At 47.4% G+C, this 24,962-nt stretch overlaps 1 protein-coding gene and 1 non-coding gene across 7 annotated transcripts in view; one reads left to right on the top strand and one right to left on the bottom strand.

Annotated features, from left to right (window-relative positions):
* NPHP4 (nephrocystin 4) overlaps positions 1–24,962 on the bottom strand; it is a 285,849-nt gene that overhangs the window by 67,485 nt on the left and 193,402 nt on the right. For all 6 annotated transcript variants that reach the window (XM_078873295.1, XM_078873294.1, XM_078873296.1 and 3 more), the window contains 3 exons: positions 21,856–22,016; positions 19,151–19,304; positions 17,278–17,391 (listed from right to left, as the gene is read on the bottom strand). In XM_078873295.1, the coding sequence (XP_078729421.1) occupies positions 17,278–17,391; positions 19,151–19,304; positions 21,856–22,016 (429 nt within the window). The remainder of the gene's footprint in view (positions 1–17,277; positions 17,392–19,150; positions 19,305–21,855; positions 22,017–24,962) is intronic.
* Positions 12,850–12,958, top strand: LOC144945183 (U6 spliceosomal RNA). The gene has a single exon (XR_013639630.1). It is a non-coding gene; the product is annotated as a U6 spliceosomal RNA (small nuclear RNA).

The following is a 24,962-nucleotide window of genomic DNA, read 5'->3' on the forward strand; positions in this document are numbered from 1 at the left end:
TGGGGGGGCGCTGGGGGCGCGGGGGGGGCGGCATCCCGTAATTCGCACGGCGGGGGCAACGGTGTTTGCAAACCGGGACAAATATTGTATTCCTCCAGAGCAGCGGAGTGCTCACTTTATGAACCCCCCTGGATAAATTGTTGGCTGAGGTGACCCCCTTGCTGGGATGTGAACTCACCGACCGGATGATTTCTATTCCAAGTTAAACTTTGGGGGTAAAAATTGCTTCAACAGATCTTGGCAGCTAAGTGGGGGTGAGACTCGTTAGTACTCGTAGCCTATCAGGTGTTGATTGTAGGCTTCGGCTGTGGGAATAAGGTGTTACGTGTCTGTGTATGTTCAACTTATTTTGCGCCGTACATAGCCAACCCGTGCTTTGGCGTTCCTGGGGTAAAGTGAACATCCACTCTCCTACTTTGCTGCACAGACCACGGTTGGGCCATGAGCATCCGTTGCTGTGCTGCCAGGAGACGTCAGTACAGCGACGGATTCCTACATCTAACCGTGCAGAGTTGTGAGTATTACTTCCTCGTGTGCGTAAGTTTCCTCCGGGTACCAGAGTTCTCTCCCACGAGGTAAAAACACTCGTTAACATGGAAGCGGCACAAACATCCCAACGCAGGACCCTCCTCAAAAAGGTGTCTTGAGACTCGGTAAGGTTACCCTGAGTAAAAAAAAAAAACATTATTACAATCACTGCGCTTAGAGCTAACTTACAATCATTGCAATAAACGCGAAACTAAACTGCATCATTTTGCCATCTGCAAAACATTTATGTGCATACCTCGAGTGAGAAAGAAAAAAAGAAATAACTTTCGACCGACATGTGTTTACAAAATATCTACGCATACACACACACACAGAGTGCCCGAAAAAGAAGAGGGAGAAAAAATCATCCCGGCAGGGAAACAAGCACGAGTTACGCGATGAATTATGTATCGTCGAGGCACGCCGTAAGTGGCCTGGACAGCCGTGCCCAACATATGTCCTGTAACGCTTCTTTTTTCCTCCCGGAATTCATCGACGCCGAGGCCCTAATAAATATCACGCCGAGGCGCCGCGTTGAGATACGGCCAGTGTTCTCCGAGCAAAACAGCTGGTGCAAGTCGCGCCGCTGTGCCGCTAAGTGATTTAACGTTCGCCCGGTTAAAAGAGAGACCTGAATTTAGGGCAGGCCTGGGTGGGCTCAGGCGGGATCGTAATAGGCGCGTTAGCCGCCCGCCGCCGATCCAAGTTCGACGATCACGCTCGCGATACGTGTATCGTATGTATGCAGGTATGTTAAACTTCTTACTCGCCGTACGTATAGCCAGCCGTGCTAATTGGAGGTGCACCAAAGGGTGTTTTGCGCGAATCGAATATTTATTAAGTGTGCGATTACACACGCGCACGTTACATTGGGGCTAAGGTGCCAACAAAATTGCGTGTAAAAGAGACCTTAAAAAAGTAGAAATAAAAGTGAGACAATACAAACATGACGGTTAAAATGAAGCAAGATATAATTCTTGGATCGAATTATGAGCCGGACTACAACGGATCCCTGTGGGGTGAGGTGAAGCAGAACCTCCTGGTACACAGGAGGTCGTGGGTTTAATCCCGACTCTGATGCCTGCTGTATATTTGGAATTTGGTGACGTGGATTTATCTCCGGGTCCTCCGGTTTTTCCCTCCACATTTAGAAACACCCGTTTAGAGTATTTGGCTGCTATACACTTCCACGTGATAAGCCACTTCGTTGAGCTATTATTTGTGGCCAGGTAGCTTCTAAAAAATAAAACCCATGTAGCTTAGTTGGCCTTACCTGGTAATATAAAATTTAAAAAATTCAGACTCAGGCTCAGACTTCATTATTCCAGCTGGTAAGGCCCCATTGAGTTGAGTAGCTCCGATATGACAACCACAGGACAAATGGTTGGAAAGTAGAGAAAAAAACGACAAATGTATTTACGTAAAACAAATGGCAGACTCCACTGCAAACAGAAAAAAACAACACAGAGTGCTCAATTATTCATCATTTGATCGATTAAAATCCATTCTTGTGCTAATTATACACGCATCGCATCACATGCGTAGGAATCGGTTATTTAGAATGTGTTACAAGTTAGGCTAACGGCGCAAATAATTTGCACAAACGATTGCCAAATATCGAGAAAATAATTATCAAATCGTGAGGATTCATTAAATTACTCGTGGGGGGGGGGGGGGGTGTGGCGAGGGGGTGAGAGGGGCGGGGGGCAGGAATCGTTACATGCCTAGCTAATAGCTCGTCACATCACTGAGCCGGCGCAACTGACATCCGTCAGGGGTTCAAATGCACATTTCAGTAAGTCTCGCTGACACTAGAAAAAGATGGTTATCAGCCCCGGTCACAAACAAGGGCACGAGAAGACCACCACTTTGAACGTCTACCTCCAGCTCTGAGAATTAGACGTTTTGCTCAGATTGCCGCCATACAATGATCACGCTGTACACACACACAGAGGCAAGGGGACTTGAGAGGTCGCTTTTTTACATCATCTCTGGGGGGGGGGGGGGGGGAAGACATCTTCCGACGACGAGACGTCTTTGGTATGAGAGAGTTCAGAATGAAGGTTATACTGGTAGGAACCTCCTGGTTACACCAGCCCACAGGAGATTATTGTGTCCGTCCGTCCGTCATGCAGGGAGGGGCTGGGTGGGGAGGGAGGGGCTGGGTGGGAAGGGGAGGGGAGGGTGGTGAGGGGCTGGGTGGGGAGGGTGGGGAGGGGCTGGGTGGGGAGGGTGGGGCTGGGTGGGGGTGGGAGGGGTGGGGCTGGGTGGGGAGGGGCTGGTCACCCCGTGGTGCCCTTATAAAACTCAACGTTTAACCTACTCACGCCAGCTTGTGCCCGCCCTCACAGTCAGCTATATTTGCGGAATACACCACGCCGCAGTTGACCTACCAGCTTCCTCCGCAGGAATGTGTTTTGCGCCATGACACGACAACACGACACCACCGAAACTAAAATTGGAATTTAATTGGGAGATTTTTTCATTTATTTTTAAACACGTTAAAATTATTTTAGCTTCTCGAGTGTGCTTTTAACTCCGAATATATATTTTTGTACAAGTTAGTTGGTGTTTTGTTTTACTTATAACAACGCTAAGTTGAACCTTCAACCCAGGAAAGTCTTTCCGAGTCTCCGAGACTGGCGTTTCCAGTAGGAGGATGCTCGCAGGAATATTATTTTTTCAAAGCTGATCTCACAAACCCAACCGCAAAGGGAAAGGAGATAACCGTCTCCGACTTCACCGCGTAGAGTGAAATGATAAAACTTGGTGGTTGTAAACGGGTAATCGGGAACGGCAGAAATATCCCGTTAAGTTAAAGGCTCGCTGGCTTAACTACCGTGATTACACGGCAATTTCTTGAGACACCCTGTTCAAGTTCAAGTTAATTTATTAGGTATAGACCTGTGAGCCATTCGGCTCTTGAACCGGGTGCAACCGCAACAAACAAAAAACAAAAAAATGAACAAGAAAACATCTTGAAGTGACTGTGTGACTAAGTGCAAACGTCGACGCCGTGGAGAGTGCATTCGCCAGAATGGCACCGAAATTACAGAATGGCCTGCTTTGGGCATGTCGCTGTGTCGACGGAGCTTGGATCAGATCCGTGTTCGTATAAGCCACAAACAATAACTCACATGCATCAGGGTGCCACTCAGTTTGCACGTGGGAAAAGTGACGAATCCGTTTTCTGCGATCAATCCCTCTTTCCATTGTGTTACTTTTGGTGTTAAAATAAAAAAAATGACTCGGTTCTTATTACAGGATTCTCAGGATTCCTTCTTTCCTCCTGTTCTTCTCTGCGTCGATGCCCCTTACACCGTGACTCTGCATGTATTGACCATAACACACTTTCAATGCAGTTGAGCAACCGGTAAATATTGTAAATTCGCAATGGCTTTCATTTACCAGATACTTCGTTGAGCTATCATTTGTGATAGCAAGGTCGCTTTTGAAAAATAGCTCAGTGGGCCTTACCTGGTAAAATAAACATAGTTAACAGTAGTTTTTAGTTTATATCATGGAAATAAATTGCACTTCACTGCACTGGCAATTTAGCATTTAGCCCAACAATGCGACACGTTGCCAGGAGTGAAGTAGAAACCCTACCACGGTTGCCATGCTCAGACAGACATTAATAATAAACACTGACACGGAAAATCCCAACGTTCGCACACTTAAGCCCAAACGAATACTGTGCCGGTGGAGTGGTGGCAGAGTGGTGAGTGCACGGTGGAGTTGATTCCTGGCCATGGGCTAACATCCGTGGTGGTGAGTCATATCGTGAGCAGTTCTGGGCCTCCCCTTTCACCAACCCCGTGCTCTGGCCAGCGTGGTGAAGTATGGTCAAATAACCCCCATGGTCGACAGACACTTTGTGTGGGGAGGCCTTCATCCGGCAGTGGATTTGCAAGGGCGAGCTGTAAATTGTAAACGTTAGATTTAAACGACTGTGCATACAAAAAGCCATCTTTATTTTCAGCTCTGTCATTGACTAATATGAGATTACCTGGGCACGATCATTGATAAGGCTCCCTATTTATAATGGCAACATCCACCTAGGTGCCAAAAGCAATAGCGATGACCTCTGCAAATATGCTTAGCAAGGGATTTAATAATGGAAACGGACTTATCTTTGTCAGCGTAAAACATGCAATTGCCTTGCTTTAAATGGTTTCTCGCTGATGGATGCTGGATAGGGGCTTTGTTGCAGCAGAGGTGGGGTCATCGTGGTGATGATGTGTTTTTGGGTTTGATTTTCATGGCATTGTTGATAATAATAATGGAATAAGTTGTTTTGTTGGGGCTGGTAAAAGGTGGCATACAGTGGGTGGGTGGGGGGGGCACTAAATCATGAATAATAATGTCTATACCCTACAGTCTTCCTTTGAAACATTTACACAAACTTTTTGTTTGTTTCTTGTCTGTCTCCAAAAAACACTCTACCTCTGAAGTCACTGTAAAAGGGTCTCCCTCCTATCCACACGAGGCCACAGTCCATATGCTCCAGAAATATTTTCCCTTGCATGGGCAATCGGTCATAAATATATACAAAATATCCCACAAAACTGGACTATGCCAAAATAAGCGAAAAAGGAATTTAATATGGTGGGGATATATTTTTAAGTGAATGGTAACTATACACTTGCAATTGCTTGAGAACCCTGGAATTGAACCTAGGCTTTTGAGAGTTGCTGGCTCATTGCCGGGACATGGGTCACTTGATTTGGCATGCAGTCATTGATGCCACCACAATTTAAACTATCGTGATTTTGGGTCCACAATTTGATTTAAGAATCGACTTTGGTTTTAGTTTGGTCTTGATTTTGCCCCATCTCATTCATGCCGTCTCTCTTTCCTGTACGGGCATCGTCCTACCTCAATGTACCATCTCATTTGTTTTGTGTGTGTGCTGTTTGTCTCTTTCATATTGGCTATGCAATGCGTTATTGCTGCACTACCTGTCATGATTGTACTGCTTATACTGACTGTCTGCGTTGTCTGCACAGTTAAATGTGCACTATCTTGTTCTGTTTGCCAAGCCTTGTTCATTCTCACCATTAGCCCGTGGGAAAAAAAATATATTACCACACATTTGTATGAACTGAAAAAAAAATAATTCAAATGTATAATCCTAGAAAAGCAGAAAACCAAAACAGAACCAGGGGCAATCGACCAAACTAAGGAGGGAAGGACACTTTAAAGAGATGGGTATTCAAAGCAGACTTAAATCTATCTACCGACTCCGATTGCCCTGATTTCAAGTGGCGAGGCGTTCCATAGTGTGGGTGTCACGCTAACAAAAGCACCGATCACCAAAAGAGCGGAACCTAGACCTGGGAGTGCTGAACAGTTGGAGATAATAAGATCTTAAAGGCCTTGATGGAATATATAGATGTATTAGCTCCTGCTAGAAATGTGGGGTAAGCCCTTTTAAAGCCTTCTAGGTTAATAGCAGTATCTTAAAATATTATAATTGATCGTTACACGAGTGATTCGATGCATGTAAACATCAGCATAAGAATGGATATTAATCAATGAATTATTACAAGATTGGTAATAACCCTTCGAGTCAGAGTGAGTCTCTCTAACATTCAGATATAATGTGGTTGTTTTTTTTTATTTTCTAAACAAATTGATTGAGGCACGGCAACAAATGTACACTTCGCACGATGGTTGAGTTTCATTTTCTTTTTGCTGCGTGCATCTCATGATGAAGGACATGAATAAGTGTAATCCAGCACTTTGGAGATGCGGCAGGGTGCGGACGGGGTTGGTGGCTCGAGAAAAGATTATAATTCGCGCGACAATTCCAACTAGAAAGGCAGCAAAGGAACCGCAGCAGTGCCAGTTTGGAAAATTTGGTTTGCAGACCAAACTGCGGGTACAAATGTTTCGAGTGTTATTCACTGCTTTGCGTGGTTTAGTTTCTTCAGGACATCTGGATTCGATCCCACGTACCGAGACGCTCACTAATTGGCCAAACAGTTCAATGCAGCAATCTCCTGCAAAAAAACAATAGAAACTGGAGACTCAGTGTGCCTTTCCTGAATACATAGAGGACGCTCTTTCGAGTTATCAAAGTGGAATGCAAGTCGCCCTGCAAGCGAACAAGCGAGGCGACACATCAGTGATTCCTTAGATGGAACAGGGCCAACCTCAATTAAGTGACGAAGCACTCGCATATCCCCCACCGATTTGGCATTTGTAATGCTAATGGGTAAAAATTACATGCCATAAGGGCTAGTTATTTTCAGAAAGCATTTCTCGCAAAGTGCTATCGACTCTGCGATGTTTAATTAAACGGCAGCTCTCTGTTAAACAGTGAATTAAAGTGTGAAACGTGTATTTATTTCGCTCTCCTTCTCTCAAAACCGAACTGCCAAATGTAGCACGCAACAATGAGTCCAGGGCGATTATAAGAGCAAAAATTCATATTACATATTAAAAAACCCTATTATTATTAGTTTTGTAATGTTTTATTGCGTGCACAGTGCGAGAATTATGTCAAACATAAATTATGGCTTGAGCATCCTGGCACGGCTCAGGCTTAATTATCATTCCATTTAAATTACACGAAGTGCACTTTTTTAACGCCCGACAATATGCATCACGTTTAGCTGCCCGAGCATTATCAGTCTCGCACAGCGGGAGGCGTTTACAGCTAAGAGGTGCCATTAAAAACGCACAATATGTTGCCAATTACCACGCGTCTTCGAAGCCCTGCGCGCGACGCGCCACACACACCCCGGGCTGCACTCGTTTGTATTGGCGGAACGCACAAACGCCGGGCGGGAAATTAATCGCTTAAGATTTTGTTTTCGTTCAATTAAAACCACGGAACCGCCTTCTGCGGCGTACGTGACTGGCGCACGCGAACCCTTTAAAATGTAAGGGGTTGTGGGGGTTCTCGGTCTCGGGCCGCTACGAATGCGTGACATTGACAGAAATGCGTGACATTGACACGTTGACGTGTGCACGAAAAACCGACATTGGCCCCAGCCAGGCGTCCCACGGGCAAGGGGGACGCGTGTCCCGGGCGAGCTCTCGGCTGCTTACGTGAAGGAAACCTCAATGCTGGTTTGCCATAAAGAAGGGTCACAGCGCAAAACATTGGCAGTTGTATTATATATTTATCATATTATTTATTTGGCTTCATTTTAGGGCAGTGTTATTGATGACGTTTTTAGGCCTTTTTTTGCCATTCGTGTCCTTGCACAACTGCCAAAGCGGTATCACAATATTTGTTTTTAACTGAAAGACCGACTCGCCTACTGATTTACGAAATGAGACCACAAGGCGTGCAAAAGCAAGATGTAAGCGAGGATCACTTATGGTTTTCCAATTCACTTTTAAAATCAAATTACAAACGCCGTTTATTCGAATTTTTTCGTTTGAAAAATCAATAAGATAGATGCAACGTGTACATGTCCTAGCAAAACAAAGTCTTCCAAAACGCGCACAGGACAAAATAAACTGTACATCTTTTATAGTTTGTTGAACAAATATATATTTAGGATGCAGTGAAAACATCTTCAGTCGAAACGAGCTCTGCTCATAATGAGTACCCTACTGCTCATAAAACAATGTGTAAATCAAAGCACACAGCTGGGAAACAGAAATAATTCCGTTTGGAAAACGGAAAGTTACTGAACTTCTTCAAGTAAAAAAAGAATGCGGACATTTTCACTTAAATGAGATTACTTATTTCCTCCTAACCTCTGAATGTAACGGAGTGCCTGATAAAACATTTTAAAACCGATGACTGAGTTTTGAGAAGAATGCGCTTCTGGCAGCAGTGAAGCTTTGAAAGACGCGGCGAATCGAGGTTTATCTCGTCCACATGGACACACTCGTTTCTTAATCCGATCGAAATAGCCGTGTCTGTGCGTAACTTGGTGATGTCCACATACGCAAATATTTTAACAGGTTTTAAAAAAACACAGTGCCAATGAACCAAAAAGGTGGTCCTGCTGGGAATATCAGCTTTGGTTGGAGATGGAGTTTCATGAAGCTGAATCATGTGGATTGTGTGTGTGTGTGCACGCCTCTGTGTGTGCTTTCGTGTTGCGGAGCTGTAGCGTAGGGGGGTTAAGCGCACTGCGCTACAAACCTGCCGAACCAAGTTAAATTCCCGCTCAAGGCCAACAATGGCAAGTATCTGAACCGGTCCTGGGCCTCCCCGTAGGTCGACTCAGCCTTAATTGAGAACCTGGTGTGGTGTGTAAGCATCACTACTGGGGAAACCAACATAGTCGAGCGTGGCGTTGGCCACCCAGCCCCTCATGTCCTGTGCTGGCCTTCATAGGACGCTTGCTCACCGTCTGTTAAAGGCTATAAGGGAGATCATCTTTGTCAGCAGCATATTTTGTGCCGTTGGTATCTTCACCAAGGCAGAGAACAGACAATGTAGACAACAAGCACTCACATGGCACTACTGCTAAAGCCATCTTTGACAAGCTGGAAAATTGACCTTTAACAATGTATAACCTTTGGCATCTTCAAAACAATTACCACCGGATTCAACAGCAACACACACAAAGATGTGTAGCATCGTATGCACAAAAGCTCTAGAATTTCTTCAGACCACCAGCACATAAGAAGTGAATGTGTGGTCATTGTGTTATATATAGACCAACTGAAACAGTTGAAAGATGTGGCCAGCCTAACAGGCGCAAATTTTAAACCACAACGGATATCTCTTCTTGGTTCTTTCGGTAAAGTCGCGTAGAAGGGAAATAATAAAATAATAAAAATAAAACATAATAAAATACAATTCTCACGACGTTTCGGCCACAACGCAAGCAGCCGTCCTCAGGTGAAGAACAGGTCTGTCGGAAAGACAGCGTCTGAATGAACACCACCAAGCTTGGCAGCGTATATTTAAGCTGGGTTGGAGGGGGAAGAGGATGGCTGCTTGCGTTGTGGCCGAAACGTCGTGAGAATTATTTTATAATGTTTAATTTTTATTATTTTATTATTTCCCTTATACGTGACTTTACCGAAAGAACCAAGAAGATGAATCCCTGCAGTCACGAAAGCTTTAAATCGAAATTTACACGACTGATATGTTATACGTTTCTAAATCTCAGTGATGAATAGCCTGTTAACTGCCTTAAGAATGGGATTTTAAAATGTGATATTCAAAACTTAACTTTTTAAAGTAATGTACTGTATAACCAAACGCCCCCCCGCCCCACATGCATTGCTCACGTTTCATAGACGCACGCTTTGGCTGTCTGTCTGGGTCGTCATGAACGAGATTAAAACGTCACCGATGAGAGAAAAGACACCCAACGTTAAGCTCCATTACGTCATGCCATTCGTGACATCACCCTGTCGTCAACCCCATTCGTTTGAATTATGTCAGTGCAATGGTGCCAGTCGAGCGCTGTCAGAGAGTTACCGAACCGGGACTTCAAAGTTTTTCCCTGGTTAACGACACACCGGTAACAGCCGGGATGAGCAGCTACGGGGTACATTCATTTTTCTTTGTTGGGCTGCGCCTTCCTTCAAAACAAAATTTACGTATCGTAAGGCACGTTGCGGGGTTGAAGCGATGGTGCACGGCGGTCAGCGCCCGCGCGATGAGCTCCGCCACCCGCGTTCCATTCGTGAACACGGCGAACATCGAGTCGTGATGTCTGCACAGACCCCCAGCCGTGCAGCTCAACCACAACACCAGATCTCCGCTTGATGGCCCTAAACTGTACGCCGCCACTCAAATTAATCGCCATGGAGAGAGAGAGACAGAGAGAGAGAAGCAGCTGCACCAAGGTCATCGTTTCCACCGAGACCGGGCGAGGGACCGCCACTGTCACCGTTCCTATGATCACTGTTGCATTGCTTTAATGGCTTTATTTTGGTGATTTCGAAAATGTTTTTTGGTTTGGCTATGTTTCTTTGTTGTAGTACGGAGTTAGACTGATGGCCTTAATCTAAGTTGTCTCGTGGTTGTTGTTGTTGTTGTTGTTTGACTTGCATCCCACTGGGATTTTTGCACACAGCGTTGGTGTACGGTGCTTTTTCTGGAATATTTTGCTGTTTTTTCCTGGATTTTCTGTTTGCACATAGTCACATAGTCACTTAAAGATGTTTTCTTGTTCATGTTTTTGTCTTTTGTTTGTTGCGGTTGCACCCGATTCAAGAGCCGAATGGCTCACAGGGCTATACCTAATAAATGAAACTGAAAACTGTGCCATATCTCACTCCCCCCACTTGGTGTCATGCCTGCAACGCGACTCGAGCAGAAACGAACGCAAATTCAGGAGGGGAAAAACCTGTGGCTACTATTGTTGGCTGTTTGCGTTCTTGGGGGTGGTGGGGGTGGTGGGGAAGGGGGGAGGGGAAATAGGGCGTATACATTTATCTTAATGGCTGGAGAAAAATGAAAACGTGGTGTAAATGTCATGTCTGGTAAATAAAGGATGATCGGGAACATCGTCAATCATTGTACTTCTGCGCTTGGCCCCCAAAATGCGGGAAGCCTTTAGTGGTCATCTACTGTTCCTCACTCGCGGGGTTCTGGACACCGACAACAGAAATTGCGAGCAAAAGCCTCAATAATGTCCAAGTGGGAAAACGAGCTGACAACCCCGGCGTTTTATGGCAGCCTCAATTTGCGTTTGGGGATTAAAACTGTTCAACGTAATGTGCGCACAGAGATATGAAAACGCGCGCACACACACAGACAATTCTCCTACACTGCAGTGGCTTATTTTACAAAGGGCAAATCATTAAAAACCAAAACAAGCAGAGGTGTGGGATAACTAGTGACACGTACACAGACACACACATCTGGCCCGGTTTAACCACTTCTGCGCCTAACCAATGTGTTAAACCATTTCAAAAACAAGAGCAAACAACCAAATCTGGCCCTGCTGGGTATTAGCAGGGCCAGATGTTAGTTGTACACGCGGCTAAGGGAACTGAAGAGTGCGTGTTGTCGGTGCGTGTGCGTCTGCGCGGGGAGTGGTGGCGCAGCGGTTAGCGCTCGGCACCGCGAACCCGGCGACTCGAGTTCGATTCCCGCTCACGGCCACCAACACCGGTGACGAATGATCTGAACCGGTTCCTGGGCCTCCCCCTAGGTCGACTCAGCCTCGAATGAGTAGCTGTTGCGGTTGTGTAAACATTTCCACTCGGGAGACAAAGGTGGCCGGGCGTGGTGGTGACCACCCTCCCCCTCGCAGTCTGTCAAAGGCTTGTCTGCTTGTGTACGCGTGGACGGAACACGTTTCTCAAACGGCGAAAAATGTCGCGGGGCTCGTGCCAACGGCGTGTGAATGCATCGCACCGCCCAGGCCAGAGTGCGGCGAGGACAAAAACAACGGCGGTGAAAACAACACGCGGCCAATGACCCACGAACATGGTACCAACCTCTAACACGCGACACGAGCCTGCTTCGTACGACAACAACTTACATTCAGATCGCGCCCGTAATTTAGCGCGCGTCTTTGAGCGCAGTTTTTTTTTTAGACTAAGGGCCACCCCACCGATGACAGCTGGCCCTGTGGCAAGATACAACCTGTAACATGCTACAACGGTAAGCATTGCTACAACCTCCTGGACCATGGTGCAACCTTCTGTACCATGGTGCAACCTTCTCTTAGATGTTGTGACTTCCTGTAAAATGCTATCACCTCCTGTACCATACTACAACCTCCTGTAACATGATGTGACCTCCTGTAACATGTGACCTCCTGTAACATGTGACCTCCTGTAACATGTGACCTCCTGTACCATGCTGTAACCTCCTGTAACATGCTGTGACCTGTACAATGCTACAATCTCTTGCAACATGCTACAACATTGGACACGCTTCGCCAATCTGTGCAACACGACAGCAACCACTGGCATCGCACATCGACGCCGAGCAGAGCTTCACGGGTGACGCTTTACGAGCAACACTTAACAAACTCCGCAACAACTCGAGCTTAAAATACTATGCCACCGTTTATCTTTGAGCAGACGCACGACATTTTGCAATTTGACACTTACGTCATAATGGTAGTGGCATTCAAAGTATTTTTCAGCCTGTGTGTCTACAATATTGCCAATAGGCAGTTTCTATGCTTGTAACTTACGTCGAAACGATGCATCCATTCATTATGTTTTTAGCAGCGTGGGTGACGCTGTTGTATTTGGGATCGCACACACATAGCAGCAACATCGCAAAAAACTTGGTAGGATCCTTCTCAAGAAAGAGTCTTGAGACTCAGTGAGGCTTTCCCCAGGGAAACAATTGTAAAAATACAAAGTCATAATTAAAAAAACACAGAGCATCTAAATGTTAACGAATAAAAAAAAAACACTGCATGAGTACTTGTTCAGGCAGTACACGTGCTAAAATTTGGAATGATAAAGAGAACGTTAGCATGACCCCGTGTGCAAGGATGACACGCAAATTCGTGGAGCGTTACATATATTGGAAAAAAATTCAGGTAAAAAGGAAAAAAATAAAAAGTGTGCTAAAGAATGAGGACGTTCATCACACCCAAGATTTTTCTTTTCAGGGAAGCAGCTGTGGGTCGGGGCCCAGAGGAGAGAAAATGCCGACGGCGATGATCCGGCAATGTAATGACTGAAAACGCGTCCTCAAAGACACAAGGCTGTGACAGCCATTTGTCCACGCGGCAAATGGTGCTCACGATCCTGCTGTTTCGTTCCTTAAATAGAGGGATAGATGCGATGCCACTTGTGAGCCCTTCTTGTGCGAAGTGGGGGGATTAATGAATACATATAAATTACAATGGATATCCACTGCCTGTTGGGCTATTAATATCGTCATCAACGTACAAGAAGGGCTCACAAGTGACATCACATCGAAGCAGGAGGATTTCTCCACAAATCTGGCTTCTGCCTGATGATGCTCTCCAACACACCGGTGTGCTGTACTAGTAACGAAATGCCACGTTCTGTTTACGTGACAAACCTTACTAATTGGCTGTGTCGGGTGGTGGCGGGTTTAACGACACATTTATATTTACGCGATCTAACCCAAAAATCCTGCATTATGGATGATATTTGCCGTGAAAGCCGACGTGTTAAACTGTATCCCAGTGAGCGCGTGAATTCGCCGTACCCGATTCGAAAGTCGGCTTCACAAAACGAGCCTCCCGTCGTGGCCTTAAGAGACGCGCGCCCGCGCGGAACGCTCTCGCACGGCACCGACCTGTTGACCCCGCTGACCCGAGAGCGCCAGAAGCGATTCGGTTCGCGTGGCCCGTGCGGGAGAACCGGCGACGCCGAGAGGAGCCCGCGGCACCGACGCCGCTCCAACCGGCAAAAAACAAAAACCCACCGGGATGCTCCCGCGCTAACAAATGGGATGCGGTCGCGACGGCCCCATGGGAGCAAGGGCGGAATTGGGGTTTGCAGAGCGTACAGTGCTTGCGAGGTGCACACGCACCATCAGCAGGTGATACGGGCTCAGCTGGCCGGAGGAGGTCTCGTCACGCCGGAACACAATTGCGAACTTTCCAGACGGTTTCAATTCTGCGCGGAGGATTTGTGGCCGGCGCGGAGCGCGCGCCCGTGCACGCCCACAGCAAAGGCAAAAGGTCCCCTCTCCCGTATAGCCTTCAACAGGCCGTTGGGGCAAGTGCTGTTAAGCGAGCAGCTGTAAAGGCCTGCATGGTACACGAGGGGGCGGGTGGCCAACACCACACCCAGCCGCTTTTGTTTCCCCAGTGCTGATGTTTGCACGCCGCACCCGGGTACTCATTTAAGACTGCGTTAACCTAAGGGAGGCCCAAGACTGGGTCAATCATTTGCCAATGTTATGATTGGTAATGAGCGGGAATCGAACTCTGATCGCCGGGTTCGTAGCGCACTGCACTAGCCAAAGCGCAATCAATTCCGCAAACATAGCATGCGTGTAAACACACATAAAGACACACACGTTCAACAGATCCGTGTCCCCGTGTGAACCATGGCAGGTAATTCAACACACGCTATTTAACAAAGGTCATTCATGTCATCAAGTGGAATGGCCGTTGGAATTAATTATCCGTTTTTGAAATGGGAACTCAAAACTGGACCTATGAAAGACAGAAAGACATTTTCAAGTGGCTCATAATTTTAGCTGTTAAGCTCTGGTTTTACAACACAATGGCCCAACTTGTGTGAACTACACTGCGACGTTTTGAACATCTGCTTCATAACAGACGATGCTATTTGGTAATGAATCCTTAACGCGGAAACTCTCAATTCGTGCGCACGGGGCCTTTGGATCAGATTGACAATATGCGCATGAGAGGAGTGTACAGCTGACTGTAGCATATGTTCATTGTGCCTTAAGAAAAGAAACCCTAAACAGTATTGTGGGCTAGTTCCCTTGCTATGCTGCAAGGAGTACAGGACAACGATGGTTTTAGCTGAGATGATTGGTCGATAAAGTCACTCCATGAATTAAAAATTCAAAACCAACACATTTTTTTTAATGGTCGATTACTCGGGACCCTTTGAGACTGGGTGCACTCTTGCAGTGCTTCACAGCTTGGTGATGCCGATGATGTTATTAAGCCCTGCCCATTACCTCCCGTCCAGCATCACATTTTGGGAACAGAGGTGAGACTACCTTTTGCATACTATTTTTGTGCTTACTCTTTGATTCTTTCGGTAAAGTCACGTAGGTGGAAAAGATAAAAAATAAGTAAACGAATGTATTTATTTTTATTTTCAATTCATGTATTTTTATTTTTTCAAATCTGGAATATTTTTGTGCTGTACAATTGGTTGAGTAATCGAGCAATCGAACCGATGATCGGTGTAGTAATCAATTAATTGATTAATCAGATAGCCCAGCTCAGCATTTCAATACCAAGACGCACTTCTCTACGACTCCCGTCTCTCCGATTATGCCTCGTGACAGTGCAGACAATTTCCACTAACACGTCACACCTATCTTGAAATCTGGCTGAACATCTGTTCACCACACAATACGGCGTGTGAACAAGAATGAAATAAATAAATCACAAGGCCCTTTGTCAATCCACTTGCTGGATGACTTCAGCCCCCCATTCCCTGCTCGTCATGGCCGTTACTTGAACCATACTTCACCGCGTGGGTGAAGGGGGAAGATAAAGAGGAATTGGGGGATTCTAGATTTGAAGCTTTCGTGACTGCAAGGATTCATATTCTTAGGTTTTTTCGGTAAAGTCACGTAGGTAAACAATTTTAATTAATAAAAGTAAAATAAAAATAAAATAAAAATCACGACGTTTCGGAGGCAACACAAGCCTCCGTCTTCAGGTGGAACCGTCACAGCACGATAGCTGTATCAAGTGAGATAAATTATAAGAAAACAGTCCTTGTATATATACTGGTTGAGGGTGGGAGGAGCCAAGGTAGGCCCTGAATATTTTTATTTTATTAAAAAAAATTCAGGGCCTACCTTGGCTCCTCCAACCCTCAACCAGTATATATACAAGGACTGTTTTCTTGGAATTGTGGGAGCCCAAGAACAGCTCAGAGTTCAATTCCCGAGACCAGTTCAAACCAAGCAGCTGGAAAAAATCAAACTCAGGTCGCCCGAGTTCATAGTGCAAGGAAGCTAACCAAAGCACCACCGCTCTTCCCCAGTGTAAGTTATTCTTGTGAAAACATGAAAATGTGAAATGTTAAAATATTTAACAGAGCATGTGTATTCACCGTGTGCCCTCTTGCTTAGCAAATTATCCAAATGGCAAATGACATAATGTCAAAGTTGGTTATGAATATGTATGTAAAGGCACACACATTGTGAGCTTTTATCAGTCTCAGCCGAGAGAATGCCTGCACGCCTGCATGCATGTCAATGTCGTTTCCTAACGTTGCACCCACCATTCACAAGAGGGCCCCCCTACGACCTTTGTGAGAACAGATGAGGCCTTCTACGTTTGCGCGCGCACTACGTTCATAGTCAAGGTCAAGAACACAGCATGTACTCATCCCTCATTTGCTTTATAACCACGTTAATTAAGCGCACGTAATGTGCTCCTCACCGAGCTCTTTGGTAACACGAAAAAAAAGAGATGCACTGCCATTGGTAACATTTAACGATTGCTCTCCTCACACGCCGGGTGTGCTGTAGCAGAAATAAATTGGCCGCGTTTGTTAGTGACTGGCTTTGTTGGGTGGAGGAGGGGGGTTGCACGACACACATTCCACTTACACGATCTGACCCAAAAATCTATTCCGAATTATAATGGTCGCGAAAGTCGACGTGTTACATTTTGTGATTATATTATTAACTTGCGGAGCAGTGGTGCAGTGGGTCCTTGCCACGCACTATGAACACGGAAACCCGAGTTCGACTTCTGGCCATGGATAACATTGGTGGCAAGCGAACACATTCCTGCGGAGGGAGCTGGTAGGAACGTTGGGTTGCTCGGTCAATGGCCAGGGTCAACGGCGGCGTGGTGTATTCCGCAAATATGGCCGACTGTCAGAGCGGGCACAAGCCGGCGTGAGTAGGTTAAACGTTGAGTTTTATAAGGGCACCACGGGGTGACCAGCCCCTCCCCACCCAGCCCCTCCCCTCCCACCCCCCACCCAGCCCCACCATCCTCACCCAGCCCCTCCCCACCCTCCCCACCCAGCCCCTCCCCACTCAGCCCCTTCCCCACCCTCCCCTCCCCACCCAGCTCCGAACTTCCTCCGAGCCGAGAGTTGACCGAATTAGTTTTTCTCCTTACAGCAGAGAGCCCCATGTCACGTGCTCCGTGAACACACAGAGGTGCGGCGCCCCGGCGCACGAGCACTCACCGGAGGTGGGCCTCTGAAGGGCGCCGCCGCTCGTGAAGCTGGCGCTCTTCTCCGCGGACGGCATCGCGTCAACCCCCATCCTCCTCCTCCTCCTCTTCAGATCTGCCACGCGGCCTGTGCGCCCGCAACACACGCACGCACGGGTTTTTCCTGGGGGGGAGAATTATCTTGCGTGCGGTTAGGCGCCCCCCCCCCCCCACAAACTCAGCGCAAAGGAGGAATTTCTTAAACGCGTAAAGTGTTCGGAACAGGTCGCGTAACGTCACTGGACGAATTATACGTGAGTGTATTGGGCCACGTGGTGACGTGGCACCGAGTTTGATTCTCGCAACTGGAAGGTTGTGAGTTCAAACCCCCCCCCACACCACCGTGTTAGGGTTGGACTGAGCCCACCATTATCCCAGGGGTGGAAACATTTTATTGTCTGTCTTGGTGCCCATATTATTTGCCAGGGTCGTGATTCAATTGAAGAATCAATTATTTATTTACGCTGTTGGGGAAATTAGCAGACTGCAGTGGTTGCATAGAGCGCACACAAATAAAAAAAAACACGTCGCTACTTACACACGTGATTAAACATGTTTATCTTGAGCTGAAGAATCAATATCGGTCAATGAATCCAAGCATCGGTGACATCTACGCACACCACCACCACCACGATGCGCAGTCCTTTGAGAGACCATTCTTAGAGACGTCTGGAAGTTGCAGGGTTGGTCCCATTCACTGCTGAATCTGAGAACGTGTAGCGACACGACCGCACTGTATGATAGCTGGCGCCAAACTGCCACACGCCCTCCCGCATGGCACTTTTGCTTCTGATTCCGTTCAGAATTGATTCTCTTCCCGATGACGTACGGAACGGGAAAGGGTTAACATCCCGGCGCGATGCTCGCTGGGACGTCAAGGTCCGTGCGAGAGCGATGTCGCACCGAGACTTCGTCTTTTGTCCAGGCCAATGAGCAGATGTGGCTTCGCTCATTCAATAATGCTGCAACGTCGTATTGTCAGGGGGGGCACCCCGAGGTTATATTTGAAGCAGCGAACGCAGAACGCAGACAAGAACCCAGTTACCAGCGGGGTCATCCTCTCGACGCAACGCGTTAAAAATAAAGCTGGCGCCAAGCTGCTCGGTTGGGGCGTTTCTATTTGCATTTCGAATCGAAAATTGCATTAATGCGTTCTCATTATGACTTTAATGGATATATTTTAACATCGATCCCTGTGTAGCGCGTGCAAATTAAAGTCGGTGCCAAATTGTATTATGGCACGATCATAAGCTAAATTGGAAGCAGATAAAAAATGAATATGTGGGGGAAATAAAATGTAGAAGAAAATTACGCATTCCTGATGTGTTTCACTAGCAACGAATTCTGCGCTTTGTTTTTCAAGATAACTCTCGGAATAAAAAAACTCCCCAGTATTTTATGTTCATAATTTCTGTATTGCTTAAAGGCACAGGCCTGAAATCGCCTGCCAACGCCACCGCCGGCAGCTTCAGAGAGCTCCTCTCGAGGGTGTTGTGGGTCGACGCTTCTACGCTGGCCGGAAGTCTTGGAGGAGGTGGCAGTAACCAACGCTTTATCCCACCACACGCCACATGCCAATCGACCAACTGTGGTGAAACCATTGACACTGCTGGGAAGGATCTGGAGTAGCCGCCGGAGGAAACCAATGTAGAAAAACGAGGTGGGGGGGGGGGCGGAGAACATACAAAGTCCAGACAGGCGAATATACAACGTCGAGAAAAAAACGATGACCCGAGTCTGGAATCGAACCCAGGCGGCTGCTGCTCGCGAGTCGCGAGTGCTACCGCTTGCAGCGCCAACCTGCCGCCCGCATACAGAGCCGAGGGCGTTTGGGTCGAGCGGGGTACCGATGTTTCCCAGGCGCAGGTGTAGCTGCCCCACGACGACGGCGGCCGTGCTGAGGGCCTGCGGGCCGCTCGGGTGCAGCTGCTCGTAGTCCGTCGTGACGACGTCCGCGTGGTGCCACGCCTGCACCGCTCCGCGCCCGCACCGCAGCAGGTGCTGCTCGCCACGCCAACACGGGGCGGGGGGGGATACGACGCGATCAGCACCAACATCCGTCGTCGACGGCGACTCCGGACGCGTGAACAGGGATGAGAGTCCGCAGAGGCGTGCAAACGGCAAGGTTTTTTTTCTCGCCAACGACAATCACGTGCTGCCCATCATCGACCAAGACCTCGACAATGTCACCTCGCCCACAGACTCAAGGCCTGATCCCCCTTTTGGCATCGCGCTCTCATCATCCTAGAATCTGACCAAGATCAGGAAGGACGCTGGCCAAGCAGAGTGCAACAACGTGGGCGTCCAGAACATACACCTCATTCGAAAACCCAAACATCGCAAGGCAGATGTGCACATCTCCTTCATGAATGGAATATTAAAGAAAATCCACAGTTCTACGACTGTGAGCATGTAGCCCCAACTATGGACCATGTCGTAAACCACTGTAGTCTGCGCTCCGTCAACGTAGGAACAGCAAAACTACACAAAACTCTCTCCTGAAGCCCTTGGCATTGCCATTTGACCGCACGTATTGCCATCATACGCAACAATAGAATAGAATAAAAACCAGGACGAATACCGACAGGGGCCCTGTGATGAACACCAAGAGCGGTCACCAATGAATGTGAAGCGGTAACCAACACAGACACTGCCAGGGACACAAATGCAAACATTGACATGAACACCAATGGCAGTCATCAAGGAAGAAGTCGACACAGTAATCAGAACAGACACTGCCATGGTAGTCATCAACATAGACACTCACACAGTCATCTACGTAAACACTCACACAGTCATCTACATAGACACTGACACACTCATCTACGTAGACACTGACACAGCCATCAATATAAACACGAACATAGCCATCAACACATACAACTCCCAGTTATAAAAACGACAGCTTTAAAAAGAAATCGACACAGACACCAATAAACATACTGCATCTGACAGCCACAAGCACACAGTCTAAACGCCTGTGGAACGATTTCCCTACAATTGAAGGGATAGCTGAAATCAAGTGCGCTGTGTACTACGAACACTGACAAAAAAATCCTTCTTCTACGCTCTCCATAATTTCGCGTGGCTGCAAGTCACCCAGCCCAGCAGCGCAATCACACAAGCTAGGTTCCCGTCAGTGTGCGTTTGCCACAACAATGCAGCATCAAGTCCGGCGTTAAATTGGGGGAAGTCACCCTCCATAACTCCCTCCGATTTACAATTGCCTCCGATGAAAATCCGACGTTTTGATTACAGTTAGCACGTTAGAGCAAATGCGACGAGGCCAAGTGAAAGACGTTGCTGCTGAAGACTTGCAATCACTCCCAGCAACATATCGGTGATGAAAGGGGACCCACAAGTATAAATCTTACAGCGGCACCACTCATGACACTTAAACCACAAACACCAACGGCCATAAATGACTCCGGCAGCAAACAACAACAACAACAACGACAACAACAACAACCGCCATTCGCCACACTAAGTGCCAGTGATGTCACCAAGGCATCTGTGAAAAACTGACTCAAACACCACCCACACAAACACCACCACTGTAGGTGGTCGCTCAGAATAGAAAGCAGTCGTGGGTAATTTCCCTGAGTCTGGTATATAAATGAGTGCGAACTAAGGAAGCATTTCACGGAAGAAATTGGATGCAACTAGCCGCACGACATTAATGGTTTGGGTTTAGCGTCGAGACCCAAAGTTCGCAACGCGGAACCGTGTTCACGGTAGCACTCTGCAGTGAGACAATTACAAAGGAAATCAATGGGAATATTTATTCATGCTGGAAGAATCCGATGAGCTATGAAGCTCTTTTCCGCATATGTCCAGTTGGGGCATGTCAGAACGTTACAACAACAAACAACACAAACACACAATAGGAGTGAAAAGTATACAAAAGGTATACACAATAAATTATAAAAATGCAAATAGAACTATACTATATATATATTTTTTTTTATCAGGTAAAACCCACCGAGCTATTAGCTTATTTTTCAGAAGCGACCTGGCCACAAATGATAGCTGAACGAAGTGGCTTACCATGTGGAAATTATAACAGCCAAATACTCTAAGGAATCTAAAAGCATGCTTCTAAATGGGGGCTTATACGAATAAAACACAAATTCCACATCGTACAATAACCTCCATGCACAGCGCTTCACGCACGGTGCAAACCAGCAACTCCAAGTGCAGTAGAAGCGGTGGTGGTAGTGGTGGGGAGTGGTTGAATAATGGTTAGCGCGCTGCGCTACGAACCCGGCGACCCGAATTTGATTCCCTCCGCTCATGGCCAGCACCAGTGGCGATGATTTGAACCGGTCCTGGGCCTCCCCTAGGTCGACTCAGCCTCAAATGTCTAGCTAGTGCGGTGTGTAAACATCGCCACGAGGGAGACAAAGGCGGCCGGGAGTTGCCCACGCTTGCCACCGAACCCCGTCGTGTGCCGTGCCGGCCTTCATGGTTGCTCGCTAACAGAACTTGCCCCATAAAATCTGTTACAGGCGATACGGGGAGGGATCTTTGTCTTTTGGGGGGCGGTGGGCACCTTGAGAGGGACGGAGCAGGTCCCGATGGGCAGCAGCGATCGGGCATCCCACACGTCGATGTGCAGCCTGTGCATGGCGAGGTAGTCGTAAAAGTAGCGCAGCTCCCCGGCCTTCATGATGCCCGGATCCACCAAGTACTTGAGATGCAGTCCCGGAGAGCCTGCATTGCGACGTCAATATCACAACGGAAGGATACGGGTGCCTGTTCACCTCTGTTGCTCGGATTTGTCATCACTCTCTTGGGTTTTCTGCGCAAGGGCTGGGGCACGACTCACAGCTTGATCCATCCCACCTGCCCCCCCTCCAGCTCAACAAGCCTGGCATTCTGCACCTGGGTTGTTGAGCCGTAACTAAGGACATGAGGATGAGGTGTTTTTCCTCTGACCTTCATAGCTGTTTTTTTTTTTTCGGTGACACCATCACCATATGATGCAGTTTAACATCATAACCCAGGAGGGGGCTGGTCAACAATCTTACGAATCGTTCTATCAATTCAGAGTCAAAGGGGCCCGGCCGACAACCTGTGCGAAAGTTCGTTCCGGGAAGATTTTTTTTTGGTGAAAATTTGCGACGGTGAATCACCACGGCAATGCGTTTCACCCGCTCCGGCCTCAAGATGTAAATCTGGCCTGATGCGTTTTTTTTCTTTCACTCAAATAATCACGTGCCTGCACTCGTCTCCACTTGTAGTCTTACCCCAGTGGAGGAAACGCAACGTTCGTACAGCAGGGACAACCACTGCTCATTTGCCCTGATAAGATAATTGTTTTCAACGACCATGATCCTGAATCTGATGAATCACATGCTCTCATCACAGCCACATGTGACCGACTTGGAATAACAAAACGCAGGAATACTGTATCTGTGATCTTTTTTTTATTTCACAGAATATTTATAATGGCATGCCCAGTTGGACTGGGCATGAGTCTAGTTTTTTTTTTTACGGTGACTCATTTTTCAAATCATGGTTGAACGAAAATCTATCATGTGCTATTCGTCCCGTAATGAAACGTAAGTCCAAAACCAAATCACACTGGCATTTGTGTGTCCTGGAATACTTGAAAGCGTGCCGCTTTGACTTAAGACGTTCATACCGACTGTGTTCATTCATACCAATTAAAGAGTCAATACCAATTAAGTCCAACAAGGCCTATTCCCCATGACCCTAGCCTGAACTCCATCCAATGGGAATGTCCATCACAAGCCTGTATCTGATGGCTATGCTTATAGGAAAGCGCAGGTTTCAGGTCGATATCGCCCACTCAAATCATGTGGCTAATCTGAGGCACGCTTCATCTCTGAAACGGAAGGAGAAACCTAAATATACATAAGCCTATGTCCGTGTGCATGTGTGGGTCTGTTGTTTCTGAATAGGTGCTCGCTAACAGCACTTGCCCCAACAGTCTGTTAAGGCTATACAGAGGATCTTTGTCTTTGTCTGCATGCAACCTTCAGCGCCCACAGAAATTACCTTAGACCTTGTACGTACATTTCTTTTATAGCAGAATGCGTTCAGTTAATCAGCTTTGAGTTTATATTCCGAGTTTGCGTACGATTGCCCCGACTTATCCACCTATGTAACGTCCACCGTAATATTTCACCATTGCCGACCCCAGCTTGGGCCAGAGCTTCATAGGCTCATCGGTTGTTCCGGCTTTAGTCAAGTGTCCACGTCCATGACTTCAAACGGTTTGGCAACGTTAAATAAATCACTCCCATTGAGCAGCTATTCTTCATCCACTGCCAACTACTGGTTTTCCAGTACAGGTGATGCTTGACTTTCCTGGATAGAACTTAAATTTGTTCCTGACTCTGGCATTAGACGTTCCCCTTGAACACTTGATACCTGGGTACCATCTCTTGGTAACCAGCCGTCCTGCAACCCGCACATGTGCTCCAATCAGTTGCTTTCAAATGTAACATATAGTACAGCCCTTTGTTAGGCCACTGCTGGATAAAGGCTAACCCGTGCCGTGTTGGTTGTTTGACCATACTTCACCACGCCGGTCAGTGCGAGTCGGTGACGGGATGGGGCTGCAGCGAGCTCCACGACCAATTCAAATATCGCTCTTCTCCGACACCTCGTGGGGAATCGAACTCGGGTCGTAGGTTCCATGGCGCGGCGTGCAGATTCACCATGCCACCGTTTCACCCCAATTGTTGCTTTGCTAGTGCGTAAATAAACTAAATAAATACAATTTGGGCCCATTTAACCAGTGCTAGGGCACGGGGCATACATACCTGCACCATACGTCTTTCTGCCTCCCCATTTGGCACTCCCCCCCGCTGAATTGAGAACGTTGTTAATATTGAACGTCAAATCCCGCGCGCCGTTAAGCGAGAGAGACAAATTTGCCGCCGTTCGTTGCAAGGGGCACCGCAGGCCGCCGCAAACATGGCTGCCGTCGGCCATTGCTCCTCTCCGTGCTGCCCCCCCAAGCTGCCCCACCAACTAAAGGCTGTTGCTTGGCCGCGACGAACGTCATGGCCAGGCGACGTCGCACGATGCCGTGAGCCAGCGCGACCGCTGACAATGTCCGTTGAACGAAGTGGGGGCGGGAGTTAAAAAAGTTAAATAAAATGTAAGCATCACAGGGCCCGTGCCTGCTCGCTGCTGATAAGCTGGGCGAGGAGGGTGAATGCCGTCCTGTGTAATGATCCAATCTCGGAAGGAAGAAGTTCTCTCCGTTCCATTATTAACGATGATTTATTCTTCAAATAATGTATCTCTTGTGCGTGAACCAGGTGCTGGGGGGGGGGGAGGGAAACACCCACCGTGTTTCGTGCCAACGAAATGATGTTCGGCAGACGAGCAGATGCGCGTGATGGGGTGGGATTGGATTTTAACTCCTTTGTGAGAAAGAAAAGAGATCCATCCTGAGTTTTCTGGATTACTCGTGTCAAGGCCTCTCTGGTGGTTTTGAAATGCCAAGCGCACTGAAAAACCACCACTCATACAATTAACCGCACTGGACGTGCCTGACCTCCGCAAACCTGGAAATCACGAGCGGATTCGCTGCGTGCCAAGAAATGAACTCCGACGCAAGTATGGCACTTAATCAATGCGACAATGATTCCCTACAATGTGTATGATTGCGTACAGAAA

Source organism: Lampetra fluviatilis, chromosome 36 (genome assembly GCF_964198595.1).
Source record: "Lampetra fluviatilis chromosome 36, kcLamFluv1.1, whole genome shotgun sequence".
Taxonomy (NCBI): Eukaryota; Metazoa; Chordata; class Hyperoartia; order Petromyzontiformes; family Petromyzontidae; genus Lampetra; species Lampetra fluviatilis.